This window comes from Truncatella angustata (assembly GCF_020726525.1).
Source record: "Truncatella angustata strain MPI-SDFR-AT-0073 chromosome Unknown BKA67scaffold_2, whole genome shotgun sequence".
Classification (NCBI taxonomy): Eukaryota; Fungi; Ascomycota; class Sordariomycetes; order Amphisphaeriales; family Sporocadaceae; genus Truncatella; species Truncatella angustata.
In genome coordinates, this window is record NW_025763382.1 from 6043486 (window position 1) to 6062075 (window position 18590).

Below are 18590 nucleotides of genomic sequence, written 5' to 3' on the forward strand. Positions count from 1 at the left end.
GGTACCTGGTAAGTGGGGTATAATTATGGTCATTGAACTTTGTGGAGCAGTAAGGTCAAGACGAAGATCACCTATAACATGTGTGTTAGTAGTGAGGTTGTTATGAGAGTATAAAGTAGTTATATTTTGTATTGTGTTGGTTGAGATCACTATCCTTGCATGGGAACATGGACATCTATACGGAGTATATATACACGTGTCATGCCCCTCAGCCCCACATATTATGATCAAATTACAAGCCTCACAGAGTTTATCTAGAGATGAGTTTGCATTAATCCTAAAATACGTAATATGACCAAGCTAGGCGTTATATCCATTAGCTGACGATCCACTTACCGGATGTAACTAACAAGGTATCTGAGTAAAACTCGACAGAAGGTTTCTTTAGCACTTAACTCGTTCCGATATCATAAAACACGACCTCGTGATATGATGGTCTATCTTGAGAACCGATAGTTATGCATCATTACTAGCATGTTTACTGCTTCTTTACCACAAGAAGCTGTTTCCGAATAAGATCGCTGTGCGTTGTGTGCTATGTAAGAACATTCACCGATACTGATCAGTAAGCTATTCATATGGATGAAGTACTTGGTACTTGGGTTGGTCGGCACTGTTCGATCAAGTATACTGAGAACATGTACCACCAAGTCGAGGCATTATGTTACGGTGAGAAAAGTGTCTTAATATATGAAAGCGCTTTGCAAGTCAATTTGTAGGGCGTGCGTTCTAGCCTATATCTTGCCATTGTATATGAAGTGTTACCGATTATGGTATTACTGCCATTCTCAACTAGCCACGCGGCAATCAATTAAATAATAAGGGATGATATAGAGGATAATAATAATTGTCACTTTGCTCAAGAGCGGTACAATCCGTCGGAGTCATTGCAGGTCTAGGTGAAAAAGCATGTCGATTATTGGCCAGCGAACACAACCCAGACAATAAATTGACTGAAGGTTCAAAACATGAAATGACTACCGATATTATCTCTTTCAGATGACCGGAGAACCAACAATACCACTATCCCACAGCTAGAAATTTCGTAGCCGGGCCCATTTTAAGCCAAGTGCAACCCCAATAACAGGGAGCACGCTAACTAACTCTCCCAGCCCAGCGTATTCCGGGGGAATACGTACGCCACTGCCCCCATTCGCCGCAACGAGAGCACCCGAGGCTAGCAAGACAGCCATAACGTTGTACACGAACGCCCACGCAAAGTTGAACTTGATGCGCCTCACTGAGGCTCTGGAGACGTCAATCATGTTGACGACAGCCTTGAGGGAACTCCTCATAAGCACAACATCGGCCGCGCCCTTAGCAACATCTGTACCTGAGTTCATGTGAACGCCGATACTAGCCTGGGCAAGCGCCACGGCATCGTTTGTGCCATCGCCGACGAAGACGACAATAGGTTTCTTGCCACTGGGCAGAGAACTGGTCAAGAGGGACCTGATATACTCCTGCTTATCGACTGGGCTGCAGGCAGAACGCACATTGGCAATGTCAAGAACCAGTTCGTTTGCAGCTTTTTTTACTGCCCCATGCTCATCACCGCTCAGTATTGAGACATGGATGCCTCTTTTCAGGAGCTCAGACACAGTCAAAGCAGCATCAGGGCGTAAGGAGTCCGAAAGACCAAATACGGCGCAAAGGCGACTGCCCACAACCACACAAAACACAGTGTAACCTTGAACCAACATCATTGCGACATTAGGATCAGCTTCCATTCCCAGCCAGCGCGCGTTGCCACCGCGTATGACTTCGCCGCCGGGAACAGACCCCTCAACACCTTTCCCTGTGATGGTCTTGATACCATGCACTGGAGCTTGCCGAACCCCCTTTTCAAGGAGATATCTCGCAACCGCAGCAGATACAGGGTGTTTGCTGCTGGTGACTAAACCAAGCATATTATACAAAATTTGTGAATTGTCCTCCTCGTATAGATAACAGGCCGACACAGTCAATCTCCCTGCTGTCAACGTACCAGTCTTGTCAAAGACAACATGCGTTGTCTTGTGCGCAATCTCGATACTTTCAGCTGATTTGAAGATGATGCCACGCTCTGCCGCCACACCACTGCCTATAACAATCACCATAGGTACTGCGAGCCCAATTGCACAAGGACACGAGACAATAAGCACGGTAATGGCGAATGTGATAGCTTGGATCGCTGCTTCAGAACCATTTTGCTTTCTAACATGTACGCCGACGGCAATCCAAGCAACAAATGTAACAACCGTCAAAAAGATGATGACTGGCACGAAATAGGCTGCGATTTGATCGGCGAGGTGCTGAATCTTTGGCTTGCTGAGTTTGGCTTCGTCGACCATACCGGCAATGGTGCTGATGGTGTTTTCATCCGGCAGATGAGTAAGTCGTATAACTAATTTGCCAGATCCATTGATCGAGCCCGCAACGACTCTATCACCGACGGCCTTTCCCACTGGTATCGACTCGCCAGTCAGCATCGACTCATCTAACTCGGATACGCCGTCAATGATAATTCCGTCGGTGGGTATGCGATGTTCAGGAAGAACACAGAACACGTCTCCATATTGGAGTAATCTAGTGTCGACTTCGTTGATCGGTGTACCGTCTTGAGTTACTAACAGCGCCAGGGAAGGCTGAAGTGAGCGAATCGAAATGGACTTTATGGCCTTCTGCCGTGCCAGTGCCCCAACCCAACGACCGACCATGATGAGAGATACGAGTAGGGTACTTGTCTCGAAGAATTCGCCTATGGATAGCGGGTTGCCAGACGCCAGATATCCGAATGATACAACCGAGAAGACGTAGGCTGCGCTGGTACTCAGAACAATGAGCAGATCCATTTCGATGATGCGGGAGAAGACAAGAGCCTTGATCGCTTTAGGGTAGAAAGGCCCGGCAACGAGAAACTGCACGACACTGGCGAGCACCAGGGAGGAAATTGCATACGCCATTTCGTGGTTTGGCAGAGGTGCCCATGCCAGAACCAGTACCGGAATTGTCAATATGCAGGAGAACAGGGTCATATATCCTAGATCGCGAACGTGCTTATCGCCGGCTAACAATCCAGGATCAACCCTAAGAGGAGCAAGTTTCAATGGTTGGATAAATCCCTTGTCGAGCAGAGCTCTTGCGCCAATGACTTTGGAGTCAAAATTGATCCGAAGTACATTTTTTTCCACAAGTTGAATTTGGTTCACGCCAAAAGGCAGTTGTTGATCCAAGACATTGTGTGCATCTTGAGAGATCACTTCAATTGTGGAGCCTTGAATGGAGATCGTCTGACACTTGAATTCAGTAGTCCTTTCCAGATGCTTGATGACGTCTTCGACCGACATGATTCCAGTGTTGAGATTGAACTCAGTGCGCGCCATGACCAGACTTGTCTTCAAGTCGTCAACCGCTGGGATATTGCCTAGTACTCGCTGAACCTTGGTCTCGCAGCCAGTACAGGTCATACCGCTCAGGCTAAGGACAACATGTTCGATTGCCGAAAGTCCCTTTTCAGGATCTTTCAGAGTTGTTGTAGTTCCTTCTGGTACAACGTCAACTGGCTGTGTCCGCTCGCAGCAGGCGTCTTCACAAGCGGAATTTTCGGCTCTGCATCGATCCTTAGAACTGTAAGGCGACTTCCTCTGGATACTAGTATTCGATTTTTTGTCACAACATTTATCGAGTGGTTTCTTACGGGCTGCTGGTTTCTTGTCCTCATAAGGATTGCTTGGTCGTGGCTTAGTGATACAACAAGTCTCCTGTCCCAAGGAAATGAGAGCGCGGCATATACAGCCTATAGCATCTAATCTTTCAGTGTAACGATGGCGGATAGTAGCACGCCTCTTCTTGGTCTCCTCGGTCGATGTCCCATTCCTTTCGTTATCATCGTCTCCACATTCCCGGAGAACAATTCGATCAATGCAGGTCGCTAGGATCGGTTAGCACAATTGAGGCACTGTCTGAGATAGGTGATGAGTGTGGATGTTACCATCGCAGCAAGGATTTTCTTTGCCATCGCAGCAGGGTGGACCAATATCAGGTCCCTCCAAAGATGGCTTTGCCTTCAAAGGCATACACTCCGAGACAAGCTTTCCACCTGAGCAGCACTTGTCTTTGTAGCCCTCTTTGATTGCAGCCTCTGTTTGAAGGCAGCAGCCTTCCTGACAATCGTCCCGAATAGACTCAATTTCTGTCGAACAGCAATTGTTCCGACAATCTTCTCGGTCAAGGTTCTCAGATGTCTCCTGGTCGGCAGAAGTATCCTCGGAATGGGGTCGGCAACAGCTGTCTCGTTCCCCAACACCTTTAACAGGATTGATGCCTAGTTTTTCAACATGGTCGAAATTGTCAACAGATTTGCCGGTGAGATGACTACATGTTGAGTTCCTGGTTTCGATCGTGGCGTTTGTCTTGACAATGACGTTTTCGTTGGCGGCCAAACTAGAGCTACCGCAGCATCCTGTGCTGCAAGAACCAATGGTCTGATCTCTTTCAGGTTCCATCATGATTATAACGATATGTGAGAGATGGTTTCATACCAGACAAGTTGCAGTAAAGCTTGTCGAGGAGTTGTTAGCTTTAAGGACAGTTAGGCGTCTGGATGCAGGTGACGAAACTGGCAGAGCGGGGTCAGACCGGACTGTAACAGTCCGAGGTGCGGAACATTGCCAAGACTGAGGAGCTGGCAGCCGACTGCCAGCCAAGAGATGGTCGATCTGTGTTACGGATTGCATTAACGTTGTATATGGAGATCATTGTTCTATGTCAGAGATTGGAAGTGCCGCCTCTAAATTTCTTCTTTCCCTCTTTTCCACGTTCCGCCCTTGTTTCTTTTCAGTTTTCTCTACCGCTTTATTCTCCTCGCTTATGGTTGTTGAAGCCATACCGTCTCAGGCTGTACTCATTCTCTTCCGCTTTCCAGGCTCGATGCTCTTCCATTTATAGTCAGCAGGATTGAACCAACCCTCACCTACTCGGAGATCTTTGATAAACTCCCTATTCTCGCCTCCTCTTAACCTGTCATAACATCGCTTCTCTGGGCAAAACGCCCTGCTGAAAACTTTCCGTTGCATGCCTTTTGTCTTTGCCGCTTCGTCGGTCCAGAAATCCACAACTTCCTTATCGAAACCTAACTGGTCGCTGAGAAGAAGATCCTTCTCGGAGCCCAGAGGGTCCTGACCACGGAAGTGGCCGTCCAAGAATGGTCTGGGAACGGTCTGTGATGTGCCCAGATCAATTAGTTTCCCTGTCATGAAGCATTTATAAGAGATAGAGCCATGGAAGATGCCTAGTTTGTGTAACGCCACGAGATCCCTCGACATTTGCTTCACTTGTGACTGGGTGGGTATTTCGGAATCCTCTACTGGCGCGAGGTCCTTCAGAAGTGCATAAATACGTTTCGAGCCGTGTCCAACAGGCTCCTCTGGAATAGCGTCCAGGAAGATACTACTTTGGTTATTCCGCCACGAGAATTGCGATGATTCGGCAGCGGAGCTCAGGTCAACGCCCTTTTCCTCCAGGAAGGATTCCGAGTAGATGAGGTATCCGTGGCATTTCACAGCTAAACTCTCTCTGTTCATCTCCTTCAGGCGACCGTAAGCACGACGCTCACTGAGGAATGGGTCCATATAGGTCTGTAGGTCTGCACGCGTTATTGTGTGCGAGGCAAAAGGATAGGTAATATAATCCCAATAGTCCGTCGAAGGACGTGGTTTGAACTATCGATACCGTAAGATATCGCTGTTAGACAGGGGTACTGACTACTCACAATTTTGAGTGCATATGTATGGCCATGGCAAGAGACCTTCCATATATGAGCATGGTCGCCTCGATGAAGTGGCTCTTCGAGTGTGACAACTAGAGGGTCGGCCAGGACCCGGCATCGGGAGAGCTTGGGGCCTGGGACTGGCGGAAGATTCTCAAGTTGTGTCGATTCAAATAAATCGCAAAGATTTTCCCGATCACGCTCTGGATGCACACGTGCTCCGTAGCCGCTTACATGATCGACTTGAGGACCCGTGGCTTCTGTATTCTTACCTCCGCGAAGACCCTGAAAAGTCCACCCCGTGTGCTTTCCAAAAAGTGTTACATCTCGTTCGATGTCGTGATGTTGGACAAGACCAACTGGTGATATACATGAAGATGATCGATCTTCTTGCGTGCGTTGGTGTTCTTTTTCTGCGCACGACTTGAGACTACCGACCGAGGAGATTTCCAGTTCTAATGGAACATCATTCGGGTAAGCATTGTCTTCTGAAGGCTCATGCAGGTTCGCCATGTTTGGAATACTTCAAAACAAAAATGGCCAATACTGCTTATTTGCAGCTCATGCGTATTTGATGCAATTGCATCTCTACAGTCTAGGGTCATCTTCTCAGAAAATAGTTGTAGAATAATATTCATTTCAGGTTGTTGTTCTTGATCACACATGGTGGGTGTGGTATAGCGTATTGTCCTTGTCTTATCTGTTGTCTTTATTGCGCAATCCAACTTTGGATCAGCCGTCGGGTGATAGAGAGGCCGTTTGCGGACATGCTTTGCTATACATGTAAGACAAACCATTGTGGCTGAAGGCACAGCATAGATATTCGTGTAGTGAGCTGAACGTCCACGGGGTTGCTCCGCACTGTTGGAGCAATTAATCAAAGCTTAGGTAATTGTGAACAGGCAATGCGACTCAGCTTATGTATGCAAGAAAATAGTGAGATTCCGAGGGGTCCATGACTTTGTGACAGGATGTCTTACGGTTGGGTTTGCTGGATTACATAATTCATTGCAACGAGCAAACGAAAACGTGGCGTGGTTACGTCACCTACCATCTCGGGCCAAAGCAGCAGCTCTTCGTTGCTCGAGCAACCATCCATTACACCCACATCAGTGGCGTGAAGCTTGCGTCCAACGGTCATGCATATTGATTGACGCTCAGCGGCCGGTTGGTAGACGGCCTGCAATTATGTACGAGGTGTCGCCAGACACATCAAACGTCACAAGTAACGGACGCCTGGAATTTGATACATATCCGTGGACCGAGATGATGAACAAGAACGACAGCGTCAAAGTGGCACAGTGTCTCTTTGAAACCAAATCCACAGGCAGTGCCTTGTGGGATGAGCGCTAAGTTAGCAATTTGTTCCCACACCAAGACGGCGCAGTACATGGTACGTGTTAGCTCTGGGGAACGAGCCGCAATTCGCTGATAAAAGAAGAGAGTGCAAACTGGACCATTGCAATTGGCGACACCACCAGTCAGGGCAGGGGCCAGGAGAGAGACGAACCATCCCGTGGTTTGGATGAAATTGTGCGACCAAATTGATTCTGTGCGACATCGGCTTTACTTGTCAATTTCTTGCGACGCGTGGTCTGTGGTGGTGTAGTTCGCGTCCTGACCGTCCAAAACTGCAGGTCGTTGGTCGAGATGAGGGGAGATGGTGGAGACTCGAGAGCGCAACAACTGTGAAGGCCGACTTGGACTGCAGCTTGCCTTGCATGCTTGTCGTTGTGTAATTGGTGGCTGCATCTGTCTTTCCACAGGTACGGATCCCTACATGGCAAGGGAAATCGCGCACCCCCGGTGGACGCGAGGGAGGATGTGTCAAGACGACATGCAGATGCCTGTTCCGTTCCAAGAAGCATTATAGTTATCGCACGGATCGCTTGCACCTTAGACCTCGTCTGTTCCGACTGGGAGGGTGCTCTCAAGACTATGTATGTACATGGAGATCTGAGTCGGTACAGTTGCGTTTAAGGGAGGGAGCGGGAGCTGCCTCTTTGCTGGTTCAGAGTGGGGGGAGGGGGCCATGGAATTGAACTGTCTGGGCGAATTGGAGGGAAGATGCTGCGCTTGAGAGCCGGGATAGGCTAAACACAATACAGCTCGACCCGCTGTCATTGCCATTAGGGCGAAGCGGCTTCTGCAGGTTAGGTTAGCAGCTAATAACAATAAGCGAAGCACCGGCGTCAACATCGATCGACCCCTGCTGTGCCCAGTAAACGTTAAACGCCCCCCCGCCAAAAGTAAAGTAAACAGAAGGAAAATATTTCGTCAGAGGGAGCCTAACTATTGTAAGTAAGCTTTCGCTTTTCGCTTTCCACCGCTATTTACTCCGTCATTTTAAAAGACAACACGTGTATCTCAAACATGAAGCCGTTGCTGTGTCTTGTCGTTTGCTGATTGCCAGATTTCGTGCATTGCATTCTGTCGCCGGTTGACAAACTTGGTTGATTCCATCGCTAATTGCGCGTCGTCGTTGAGGAGCCACCCGCCCAGTTTGTTTCTTGAAGTTTTGCTCATATTACGACGTTACGATCCTTGATGGCTACGATATACCCCTCCGTCTACTCGACCGCATGATTTCCAGCGTTGTTTTTATCCGCCTCGACACCATCTCCCCATCTGTCTGCTCTTGGACGCACACAACTTGGCACCTCTAGTTTTGCAATCCTGGAGCTATGAGCGGTCCTCCACCGCCACCGCCGCCTCATGGCGAGAACCCAAAGACAACAAGCGGCGGTCCGAACATGCCCCCAGGAAAATATGATATCTTCATCATACCGCCACACTCGTCCGGCTCGGGCTTCCTATATCTGCCATCGCTAAAGCCAAACGTCAACAGCTTCGCCGCAGGCTTCGCATCTGCCTTGGTGCTTGTTGTGCTGGGCCACAGCATGGCGCCGGCTTTCAAGACATGGTGGAACGGGTTCCAGGGCATGGGCAGCGTGGGTATAATGCTCCTCGTTGTATGGGTCGCAATAGGCTCGTGGGTTCTAGGCAGGACACAGACAGATAGCGGGCCCGGAGCACGAGCAGGAGGGGGCTTTGGCGGTAACCATGGATGGGGGCCCAATGCTGGCGGAGGCTTCAACTGGGCCGGAGCTGGTGGCGCTGGTGCAGACGCCGGTGGTCCACCTCCACCACCGCCTCCACATAGCTCACCGCCTCCCAAGTCTGGACCGACCCCCGGATCAACAGGCGGTGACAAGCCAAATGGCTCGTGGCAGCACCGCTCCCATCACGAGCAGCCACCGCGGGAGGAACCACGACCACAACCACAAGAACCACCTCCGCCGCCTAAGCCGAAGCCTCAGCCCAAGCCCGAACCAAAGGCACAACCACCACCTCCCAGGCCCGAGCCAAAGGCACAACCACCACCACCTCCTAGGCCCGAACCAAAGGCACATCCACCACCACCTCCCAGGTCCGAACCAAAGGCACAACCACCGCCCCCAAAACCGCAACCGAAGACCCAGCCTCCTCCCCCAAAGCCAGAGCCTAAACCAGAGCCAAAGGCTCAACCGCCACCCCCGAAGCCTGCACCCAAAGCTCAACCATCACCTACGAAGCCAGCACCGAAGGCTCAGCCCCCACCGTCAAAGTCCGAACCCAAGGCTCAGCCACCTCCACCTCCTAAGCCTGAACCGAAACCTGAAATGCAGCGAGAGCCTAGTACCTGGGAGAAGGCACGGGAAGAGGTCAAGAGGAAGGAAGCTCTGCGAAAGGCCAAGGAGGCCGAGGAGAAGCGATTGGCCGATATTGCAGAAGTCGTACGCAAGGCTAAAGAGGCCGAGGAGAAGCGATTAGCTGAGGTGGCAGAAGCCGAGCGCAAGCGCAAAGAAGACCAAGCCGAAGCTGAACGCAAAGCCAAGGAGGCAGAGCAGAAGAGGAAAGAGGAGGTAACCAAACGGCTCAAGGAGCTGCGCGAGAAGGAGGCTCGGGAGAGAGGCAAACGAGACGAGGCTGCCAAAGAAAAGGCCAACAAGGAAGCAGAGGCAAAGGCTAAACTTGAAAAGGAGGCCAAGGATAAGGCTGACAAGGAGGCCAAGGAGAAGGAGCAACGTGAACAAGAGCGAGTGGAGCAGCTAGTGAAAGAGAAGCTTGCTAAAGAAAAGGAAGTCAGAGAGGCCAGACTGCGAGAGGCTAGGGAAAGAGACCTGCGGGAGAGGCTTGAGAGAGAAAAGGCACTAAGAGAGAAGCTCGAGAAGGAAGCCAAGGAAAGAGAAGCAAACCGGCAAAAGGAACAGGAAAAGGCCAAGGAAGAGGCGGCCGAGGCCCAACGAAAGAGCACTTATGCCTACTCAGCAAAGGGCGAGAAGTTCAATCCCTGGCCGAATGGGCGACCGCCCTCACAGCCGCCCTCGCCTGCCACCCCTAATCCCATCCCGAACTCTACCAAGCGACCGTCAGCTCCATCTGCCCGGACGTACAGCGGCACCGCCGATGAAGACCAGTATTCTTATCGTCCTTACGATGAGCCTAAACGCCATTCAAGAAGAAGGTCTGGCGAGACAATCTTTACTGAGTCATCTTACGCTCCTTCACAGTCGACCGCGCGAACGTCACCTCCGCCTTCAATGCGCGGTGCCTACTCTACCAAGGATCCCAATAAGATTGTCATTAAAGCCGTCTATGGCTTCATGAATCAATTTGCCAAGACGCCGGCATCCCAGCTCTTGTCAGGTCAAGGCTCAGTGACTGATGGCCTAATCCTGCGCATCACCACTGAAGGCTTATTCATCGACGACGATGTCCGCGGAGTCCCCCAGCGAGAGTGGGACGTTAAGGCATGGACACTCAAGCTTATGGAGGTATGGTGTTCTTCGGGTGATTTTGCCACGCCGACGGTTGCCCCTCCGCCCAAAAGATCGAACGTGCTACACAGACCCCCCCCTACGCGTGTAGATCGCGGCGTTCTCAAGGTTCTTACTGGCGACGAGGCCGATAAGTTCTGCGAGAGCATGTTGCGTACCTGTAAGAACGACTGCCGCCTATGTCCACACGGAGATTATGAGGATTCGTACGACTTAAATGCTGGTGGGCAGTCTGGCGAGTGGAAGCAGCGCGGCTTGCACGTACTGCGTGCGAACATCAGAGATCAGGAGGGTAAGCGCTACATGTTCGTTCTGGGAGAAGAAGAAGGCTGGAAGGTTGCCTTGGGACTGCAACGGCTGCGAAAGGGCACTCAAGTGCGACAACTAGGTGTCCAGGCTATGCCGGTGCACGAAGCACGTAATTCCCTGGAAATGCTAGGTTGGACATAGTGGATGAGAAAGGGGGCACAGGAATTGGGACTCGGCGCACTTTATGTGCGCTCTTGGAATGTTGAGTTGTGGCCCTTGTGGCCCCAACATATTTCATGCAGTCTCAGTCAGCCCTTAGAAAGTATCCCTCTGGAATTTGCCATTCATCTTTATTTGCATGGCTAGCGAGGTGTCGGCGTCAGCATTTGTCGAGCGGATTAAATTGCATGTGGAAACGAGTTGGTATGACAGGACAAACAGAAAAAGACTGTATTGAACCAGAAACAGAACAAATTTTCAAAGCACCTTATAAAGCACCTCATGCCGCCCCTGCAGTCGAAATCGGCAGTGCAGGATTGAATACTTTCCGCCAGTGTTGAAGACTTGATATTTATTACATTTGAAGATTGAATTTCCTGTCTGCATACTACGGCACAGCTCGGTACATTTTCAGGCTCCTGAATAGGCTAGTGTTGAGCACTTCTTTTTTCATGCTTGAAAGCCCAATAGCACAAGTCGTAGACTAGAGAAACTAATTCGCGGTGCTGTTTTCTTTTTCCTCATCGAGGTGTTCTGCACCCTGGCTGAGATCACGGTCTAGGACTCGGTCTACTCAACGCGGTCTGGCAACACTGGGTGAAGAGTGGGCCTGCAACAAGGCAGAAGAACTTGACCTAATACTGTTATCATGGCTGGCGACCTTGAAATGATTGCAATATGCGTTACCGAAAGACTCGTAGCCAGCCCTTGCAGCCACCATCAGCGGTTAGTATACCAGTGCTAGAATCGGTCCCCAAAACGGAAGAACAGTCGACGAACGATAGGGGATAGACAACTTTGATCTGGAATGGCCAGCGGCTTGGATTTTACACCACAATATGCTACGTTCGCGAAACGGCCAAAGTCGTGGACGTCGGGACCGTACAGAACGTTGCCGCTGGGGTCAAATGGAAATCTCGATTAGAATAAACTACAAGTTTTTTGAATAAATTCATAGGATTCATGTGAGTATCGTCGAACCCTGGCATTCCGTAGCTTGCACCTGGATCAGGGTAGTCACGGACGGGCTGCACCTCGTCTAGCGACTTCCGCACACCATTTACACGTCTCCATTTTCTGAAGACTGATTATTCCTTGCACTACTGAAGTTGCCTCTCCTTTACAACAAGTGACATAGTAAACAGCTTTGTGGAAGTCGCGGTATGGTTGCAATCCTTCATGTTCGCCAAAAACAGATTTTATTTTGGGAAGGGCCTGTTCTAGATTTGCTACGGTGTGGTTACGCAAGTGGACCGCAGTGTGCTGCCTCCGTGTACGGCCATGTTGGTGTTGGGCTATATGCGTTGGTCGTCTTTTGAGCCGGTTTCTCTTCTCTTAAAACTCCGCGTCGGGTAATACATTCGCTCGATACCGTACTCCGCGGCGGAATACGTGTAATTTGAACAATGATCCTACGTAAGCACTAGAGTGTGCCATTTCCATCACCACAATTGCGGTCTTGGCCTACCATGGAAAATACCTGCCTTATGACACGACCTTGTGTGTTCCTGTGATCCTGATACGAAAGTCTTATAATCAATATATTTTGAGCGCAGGTCACCAAGGCACATTTACGCTATGCCAAAGCAAGAATTGTACCACATCCGCCCGCTGGGATGGGAAAATGATGATGAGGACGAAAGAATCCCGCTCTCTCTCCTTGACTACATGACGGCGTGCACTTGGAATAACTATGTACTATTCTTCAGGTTGGACGACGCCGATAAGAGCTACATGGTGGACGTGCTGAAGAACGGCCTCGAGCGGACTCTCAGCCAGGCAAGACATCTTTGTGGCACGATCGAAAAGGACGCACATGGCTGGCATTCGTTTTTGAAGCGCAGGCACAGTGCGGTAGACTTTCATGTCCAATGGCTTGACGCAGCAGAGGACAGGTTTCCCACTTTCGATGAGCTCGAATCACGTAACTTCAGCAGCCAGGCGTTAGGTAACCTCAGACTATGGAGTGTCCCTGAGATGATGCATGGCATCAAGCCAGAGGCACATGTCGATCGCAAACCAAAGGTCGCAGCCTTCAAGGCCAATTTCGTTCGCGGTGGGCTGGTTTTCAACATGCACCACCATCACTGTGCCAACGATGTGATGGGATGGGCCTCCTTCACCCATCAGCTAGCAGAGAACTGCTATGCGATTGTCAAGAATGCGACGTTTCCCACTTGGAATCCTTCCTGCTTGGACCGTTCACGTTTCATCAGGAAAGAGGTCCCAGAGGAAGCGAAAACTGATGCCCCTCCGGCCCGTGAGAACCATCCTGACCTCAGGCCAATTGACCTGCTTCTTTTCCGTCTGCCTCTGAGCAAAGCGGCCCGTTTGAAGAAAATGGCTATGCCTAAAGACGGTTCGTGGATTTCAACCTATGATGCCTTCTCTGCATTCATCTGGCGTACCTTCTCGCGTCTCCGTGTACCCGTCTTCAAGCCAGACATGTCATCTCCTCTTTCTTGGGGGGAAGCCGTCGATATGAGGAGGCGGGTTAACAGCCCTCCATGCCCACCTCGCACGCAAGGAAATATAATGTCCGGCGTGATGTCAGCAATGAGCAAAGGCCCGCTCCGTCAACCGACAACGGCCGAGGTCATTTCGGACAGCTCGCTCTCCGAGTTGGCTCTATTTATCCGCCAGCTCACCAACGGGGTAACCCAAGAAGACCTCGACAAGAGGCTCGATATGGTTGCGACCTTCCGCGACAAGACAAATCTGTTCTTCCGCACTGATGTCGTCTCGCCAATGTCAATCTTCATGACCGACTGGCGAGCAACCGATATTGCCGCCGCTGACTTTGGGTTGGCTAAGCCGGTCGCGTTTCGCCATCACTCCGAAATGGTGACTCGTTGCATAGTTCAGGTCTACCCGCCTCGTGCGGGGACCGACGGCTCAGAAGACAGGTACGACTTTGCTGTCACATACGAGAAAGACCTTGCAAAGGATCTGATTGAGGACCCTGAGTGGAGCGCGTATTTTGAATATAGAGGCCTCGTCTAATTGCAGAGTCACCAATGCTAGTATTGAATTGAAGCAAGACAGGCCGCCTAATTGTAACCAATCAATAACCCTGAATCAAGCCATCATGGCGGACAAGCTCTGGTATATCCAACGTCCGATACGAGGGAGAGACAAAATGATTATATCAAGACCCTATTCAGCCAAGTAATCGGAATTCTCGGCACTCTATCTCACTTTCTAGCTTCTCCTCCCGGCGGGTTGATGCTTCGATAGGTTGTTCCAAGTGGTGTCATTGGCTTCTATGCTCACTGTTCATATATGCGATCAAAGACAAGCTCTGATAGGAACCAATCGTCACCCTTGCGCTTGTATGTCTGGAAATAGTGTCCTCCGCCAACACCTTGAACTCCGTGTGACTCCTGTGACTTATCCTTCAACGCTGAATAGTAGGCGGCGACGAATACGGCCTTGACCTCGTCCTCGCTAACATACTCGAACTCCCCGGGGCCCGACACATGGAGAGTCTGGAGTTTCTCGAAGGCCACCTTGAAGAACGACGTAAACTCGTCCGTCGAGTTCCACGCATAAGTCAGCCCATGATTAACGAAGATATTGCCTTCCGAATGGTACGCGAAAGTGCACTCGGGCAAAGCAACCTTATCGAACTGGTCCCACTTGCCAGTGTCGGCGAAGCGACAGTACCAGAGCTGCTTCTTGGTGATGATTTGGGCGACTTCTGGGGATACCTCAGGCATCTTGGCTCTATTCTTGTTCGTTTCGTTTATGTGTATGATCTGTAACCAAATGTAGAGATTGTTATCACACCGTATAATGCGGGGATAATTAGTGGACGAAAAGCGACAGCGACACTGGGGAGGAACGACACAATCAGAACTAAAGTACTCTACGGAGCCGTTCCGGCAGACTGGTTCATGCCTGTGGAGATAACAAAATAAATAGAGGGACTAGTATACCCCATACTAGTCATGGTACCGCACATTCATGATGAGGATCTTCGCATGTGCGTCGACGGAAGCGAGTATTACGAGCTGTCAGAATGTAGGGACTCCTCTTCTACTTGGCCCTCAATATACCCGAGGTATTGGCTTAGGGACTTAATGCTACATTGTCTGCAGTAGCGTGGCACCAGTTCTCCGGGGTTGGAGATTGTTGCATACGAAACACGTCAGCCATATACCACAAGTGCTTCAGGGTTCACACGACCATGGCTTGTTCATCGTACGGTCAAACGCAATTAGCCAAGGGAAGCATTGTGCTCGTTTCGTGAAAGAATGCAAGGACAGTTTTGTCGGTGAAAATCAGACCCAAGTCCCCTGTCCTAGCGGTCTCGGCGGAATGGTTGGATGAATAGTATCCTTGAAGAAAAGTGGCGCTCAGTCTTGGTTTTCTCTAACTATTGGTGACACCAATAGAACAACACACCGGTTCAACGGGCGGGGAAACCGGAGTAAAACTTGCTAGGGTGTCGTGTGGTGGGCTGACAGGCACGGGCAGGGGGCAAGGTCATAACGGCTTCAACTATCCTTGTTGACAAAGTGAGACCCTGGAACGCGCACCAAGACATCAGAGACCTTGATTGATTCTTCAATATTCAATGAACCATCATAGAAGTGATCAGCAATTCCTGGGGTCTCTGATTGTCTCTGCTAGGCGTACCAAAGGATCATGCCCTTTTGCCTACAGCCTAAACTGACGTATCAACTCGACGTTGTTACATGGGGATGTCCCCCAACATGCCGGAACCATAATTGTGCCGTGTCTCATTTTCTCTTTCCCGCAATAAGCGGTTGTACTCCTGAAATGGTTTTTCGATGAAGGATGAGGGCTAAGTTGGTATGATACCTGAGTACTCGCTTGTAAACTGCCCTTAATTACATCAACCAGTGCTACAGGCATCTTCCAAGGTTGGTATTAACTCTTTTGAGCATACAGAAAGCGCAGGGAAGACCGATCAGGGCCTGTAACCGGTATATCTTGTTAGGTTCTGTCAAAGTCCTCGAAGAGGTGGCCATGAGAAATAAAACTTTAGCATTTACAATACCTTGATTATCAGAGCTGATGGAGTAAACAAACTAGAAGCAAATCACACAGCAGCGTATATACTTCGCCTTTGTGTTCACTCTCCTTAAACCGTTTGAACCTTTGAAGAAGCACCAGCGAGCTAGATCACCTGTCTGTTGGTCACCCATAGGCCGCCGCGACAGCGCCCCTATCTCAAGATGTCAGCTGTTCTGGATATGAACGGACCTGCACTCGCACCTCCAGATGGAGTAGTACCAAATCTGGACAATCCAGACAACAAAAACCCACTGGCTTGGACAGTGTTGATGCTATGTGCCAGTATATCGACAATTTGTGTTCTGCTGCGTTTCTACGGAAGGGTAGTCTTGCTGAAGAAATTCCAGGCAGAAGAAGGTATGTGGCCCCTTATGATTTGCGTTTTTCCAAGATATTTACTCATGATTCAGCCTTGATTCTCTGCGCATTTGTATGTTTCTCCTTCTCATACACCTATATGCAGCCACAATTAACGACGAGTCTTCCAGGGCGTGTTTTGGGGCTGTTTCTGGGCCTCACTCGGCATGATATTTACTCCTGGTTATTTTGTGCACCAGTGGGATGTCCGTTTGCGTGACATTATACCAATGACATATGTGAGCATCAACCTGACCGCCCTCTTCCATGTTTTGCCCTTTGTAAAAGCAGGTGACTAACATGATGGGTGCATTTACCAGCTCGTTTTCGTTATGGGCAATACCTACGTCATCGTCCTCATGTTACTTAAGGTTGCGCTGCTGGTCGACTGGTGCCGAATATTGATGCCTCGTGGAACAAGAACAAACAACATTTTCTGGTGGTGTTGTATTACTATGATAGCATTGCAAGTTGCCGCCTGTATTGGCATCGTCATCGCCATGAACTTGCAGTGCATCCCCCACCAAGCTAGCTGGGACTTCACCATTCAGGGAAAATGCTTCCCTTTATACGACCTCCAATTATCTTCAGGCATTATCTACCTAGTATCGGATATAATTATATTCCTCCTTCCCCATCGCATCATTTGGAAGCTACAAATGTCGTGGCGGAAGAGACTCGGTGTCTCCCTGTTGTTTGGACTAGGATTGTTGTAAGTTCTGCATTGTAGGAAAGAGGCTTGACCACGACTAACTAGGGTCGGCACAATAGGGCTTGCGTAGCGGCAGCGTTCCGGTTGCAAGTGACAATCGCAGGAGGAAGTTCCACCGATTCCACTTACCACCTGGGGGACCTCATATTCTGGGCCATGGCCGAAATGACCTGTGGCTTTTTCATTGTCTGCGTACCCTGCATACCCAAGATGTTGGAGGACGCAGGTATCCTCCGTGTGATCAAGAAGAGCCTCGGCATGTCGACTGGCCCGAGAGATGTGCCTTATTATGCAAGTAGCAAGGGATCCGCGAAGGCCAGTAAATCGCGAACTCCAACCACGGATGCATACTATCAACTAGACGAAGACGGTACACCAATGGGGGATATGAAAGCCACTGAATCTACTGAGCACTTGCACCACGAAAAGCGTGCTGCTTCAGGCCGCATCATCCGCACAACACATCTGACAGTCAATGAGACTCGGGATGTTAGCGACTCCTCGGATATTGAACATGAACGACGCAAGGTCGTTCCTAAAAATGCATGGGATATGTGACTGAGGCAACAGCATTCAGTCACTTTTCTTGCAGTTCTGTATACACAGTCTGATGCTTGAACGGGACGAGATCCAATATCGAATTATGAAAAAGATTTGTGTTCACATGGTACAGTGTATCTTAGGTTTCACATATTCGCATGGAGTTTGGACTGGAAATGCAATGAGAACGTCATGTTGTGGCAGAATAGGGCACCTGCGTGGAATATTGGGATATAGTCAAGATGGCTGCAAAAGTAAAGCGAGGTCCTCGATGAACCTGAAACCCCAATTTACCCTTATAACCAATGTACCATTCCGTCCTAAAAGGTTCGTTCAATATGCATAATACTTGGCTCGCACTTTAGAATATGTTAGTTTTACTCCACTCCACCCCACATACTCTCGCACCAGACTAGATATATTCTCCCTTACTGCGAGTCTTAGCCTAGTTGCTTGATTACGTCAACTACACAGCTGCTTTTTAAAAGCTCTTCTAAAACGTAATCTGGACTACACTTATTTCCCACTAACGGCCCAAGATGCGATTCCTTTGCTCTCACGGGAGAGGTACGTATCCCAAGATATGCTGATCCTGTTTGTTCACACTCTCGAAAGCTATCATATCACTAACCTAATTGACTCTTGCGGTATCAAAAGATCTTCGAAATGTAAACAGGTATACATCAACAAGAAACTCCCCCGTACCTATGACAGACTGTGAGAAAATCTGTCTGATAAATTTTCAGCACGATTTCCTTAAGAGCTTGATAACCACGAGTTTATATTTATGGATAGGTCTATATCTACAGAATCTGGGCCAAATCCGTCGTTCTGTGGCTTTTGCGCTCTTGTAGACAACCTCTCATCACATTTTCAGTCACGAGCAAATATAATTCCTACG

At 49.5% G+C, this 18590-nt stretch overlaps 6 protein-coding genes across 6 annotated transcripts; 3 read left to right on the forward strand and 3 right to left on the reverse strand.

The window, feature by feature from the left end:
• Window positions 1-1034: 1034 nt before the first annotated feature.
• Window positions 1035-4058, reverse strand: BKA67DRAFT_513063 (E1-E2 ATPase-domain-containing protein; the record flags this gene model as incomplete). The annotated part of the gene is made up of 2 exons (XM_046097530.1): window positions 1035-3913; window positions 3974-4058. 2 exons carry the CDS (start codon window positions 4056-4058, stop codon window positions 1035-1037), a joined length of 2964 nt encoding a protein of 987 aa, XP_045962321.1.
• Window positions 4059-4874: 816 nt separating this feature from the next.
• BKA67DRAFT_656314 (kinetochore Sim4 complex subunit FTA2-domain-containing protein) lies at window positions 4875-6262 on the reverse strand (the record flags this gene model as incomplete). The annotated part of the gene is made up of 2 exons (XM_046106920.1): window positions 4875-5702; window positions 5753-6262. 2 exons carry the CDS (start codon window positions 6260-6262, stop codon window positions 4875-4877), a joined length of 1338 nt encoding a protein of 445 aa, XP_045962322.1.
• A 1793-nt stretch (window positions 6263-8055) lies between these two features.
• On the forward strand, window positions 8056-11318 carry BKA67DRAFT_557125 (uncharacterized protein). Its single transcript, XM_046102226.1, has one exon. It carries the CDS (start codon window positions 8434-8436, stop codon window positions 11017-11019), a length of 2586 nt encoding a protein of 861 aa, XP_045962323.1. The 5' UTR covers window positions 8056-8433; the 3' UTR covers window positions 11020-11318.
• A 1297-nt stretch (window positions 11319-12615) lies between these two features.
• BKA67DRAFT_513616 (transferase family-domain-containing protein) lies at window positions 12616-14040 on the forward strand (the record flags this gene model as incomplete). The annotated part of the gene is made up of 1 exon (XM_046097583.1): window positions 12616-14040. One exon carries the CDS (start codon window positions 12616-12618, stop codon window positions 14038-14040), a length of 1425 nt encoding a protein of 474 aa, XP_045962324.1.
• Window positions 14041-14057: 17 nt separating this feature from the next.
• BKA67DRAFT_557126 (uncharacterized protein) lies at window positions 14058-15048 on the reverse strand. The gene has a single exon (XM_046102227.1). It carries the CDS (start codon window positions 14754-14756, stop codon window positions 14307-14309), a length of 450 nt encoding a protein of 149 aa, XP_045962325.1. The 5' UTR covers window positions 14757-15048; the 3' UTR covers window positions 14058-14306.
• Window positions 15049-16241: 1193 nt separating this feature from the next.
• Window positions 16242-17707, forward strand: BKA67DRAFT_656318 (uncharacterized protein; the record flags this gene model as incomplete). The annotated part of the gene is made up of 5 exons (XM_046106921.1): window positions 16242-16437; window positions 16491-16510; window positions 16569-16676; window positions 16758-17149; window positions 17209-17707. The coding sequence occupies 5 exons, from the start codon at window positions 16242-16244 to the stop codon at window positions 17705-17707; spliced, it is 1215 nt and encodes a 404-aa protein (XP_045962326.1).
• Window positions 17708-18590: the final 883 nt, after the last annotated feature.

Coding starts and splice junctions, on each gene's coding strand:
- BKA67DRAFT_557125 (XM_046102226.1), top strand. CDS start 8,434: ATGAGCGGTCCTCCACCGCCACCGCCGCCTCATGGCGAGAACCCAAAG.
- BKA67DRAFT_557126 (XM_046102227.1), bottom strand. CDS start 14,756: ATGCCTGAGGTATCCCCAGAAGTCGCCCAAATCATCACCAAGAAGCAG.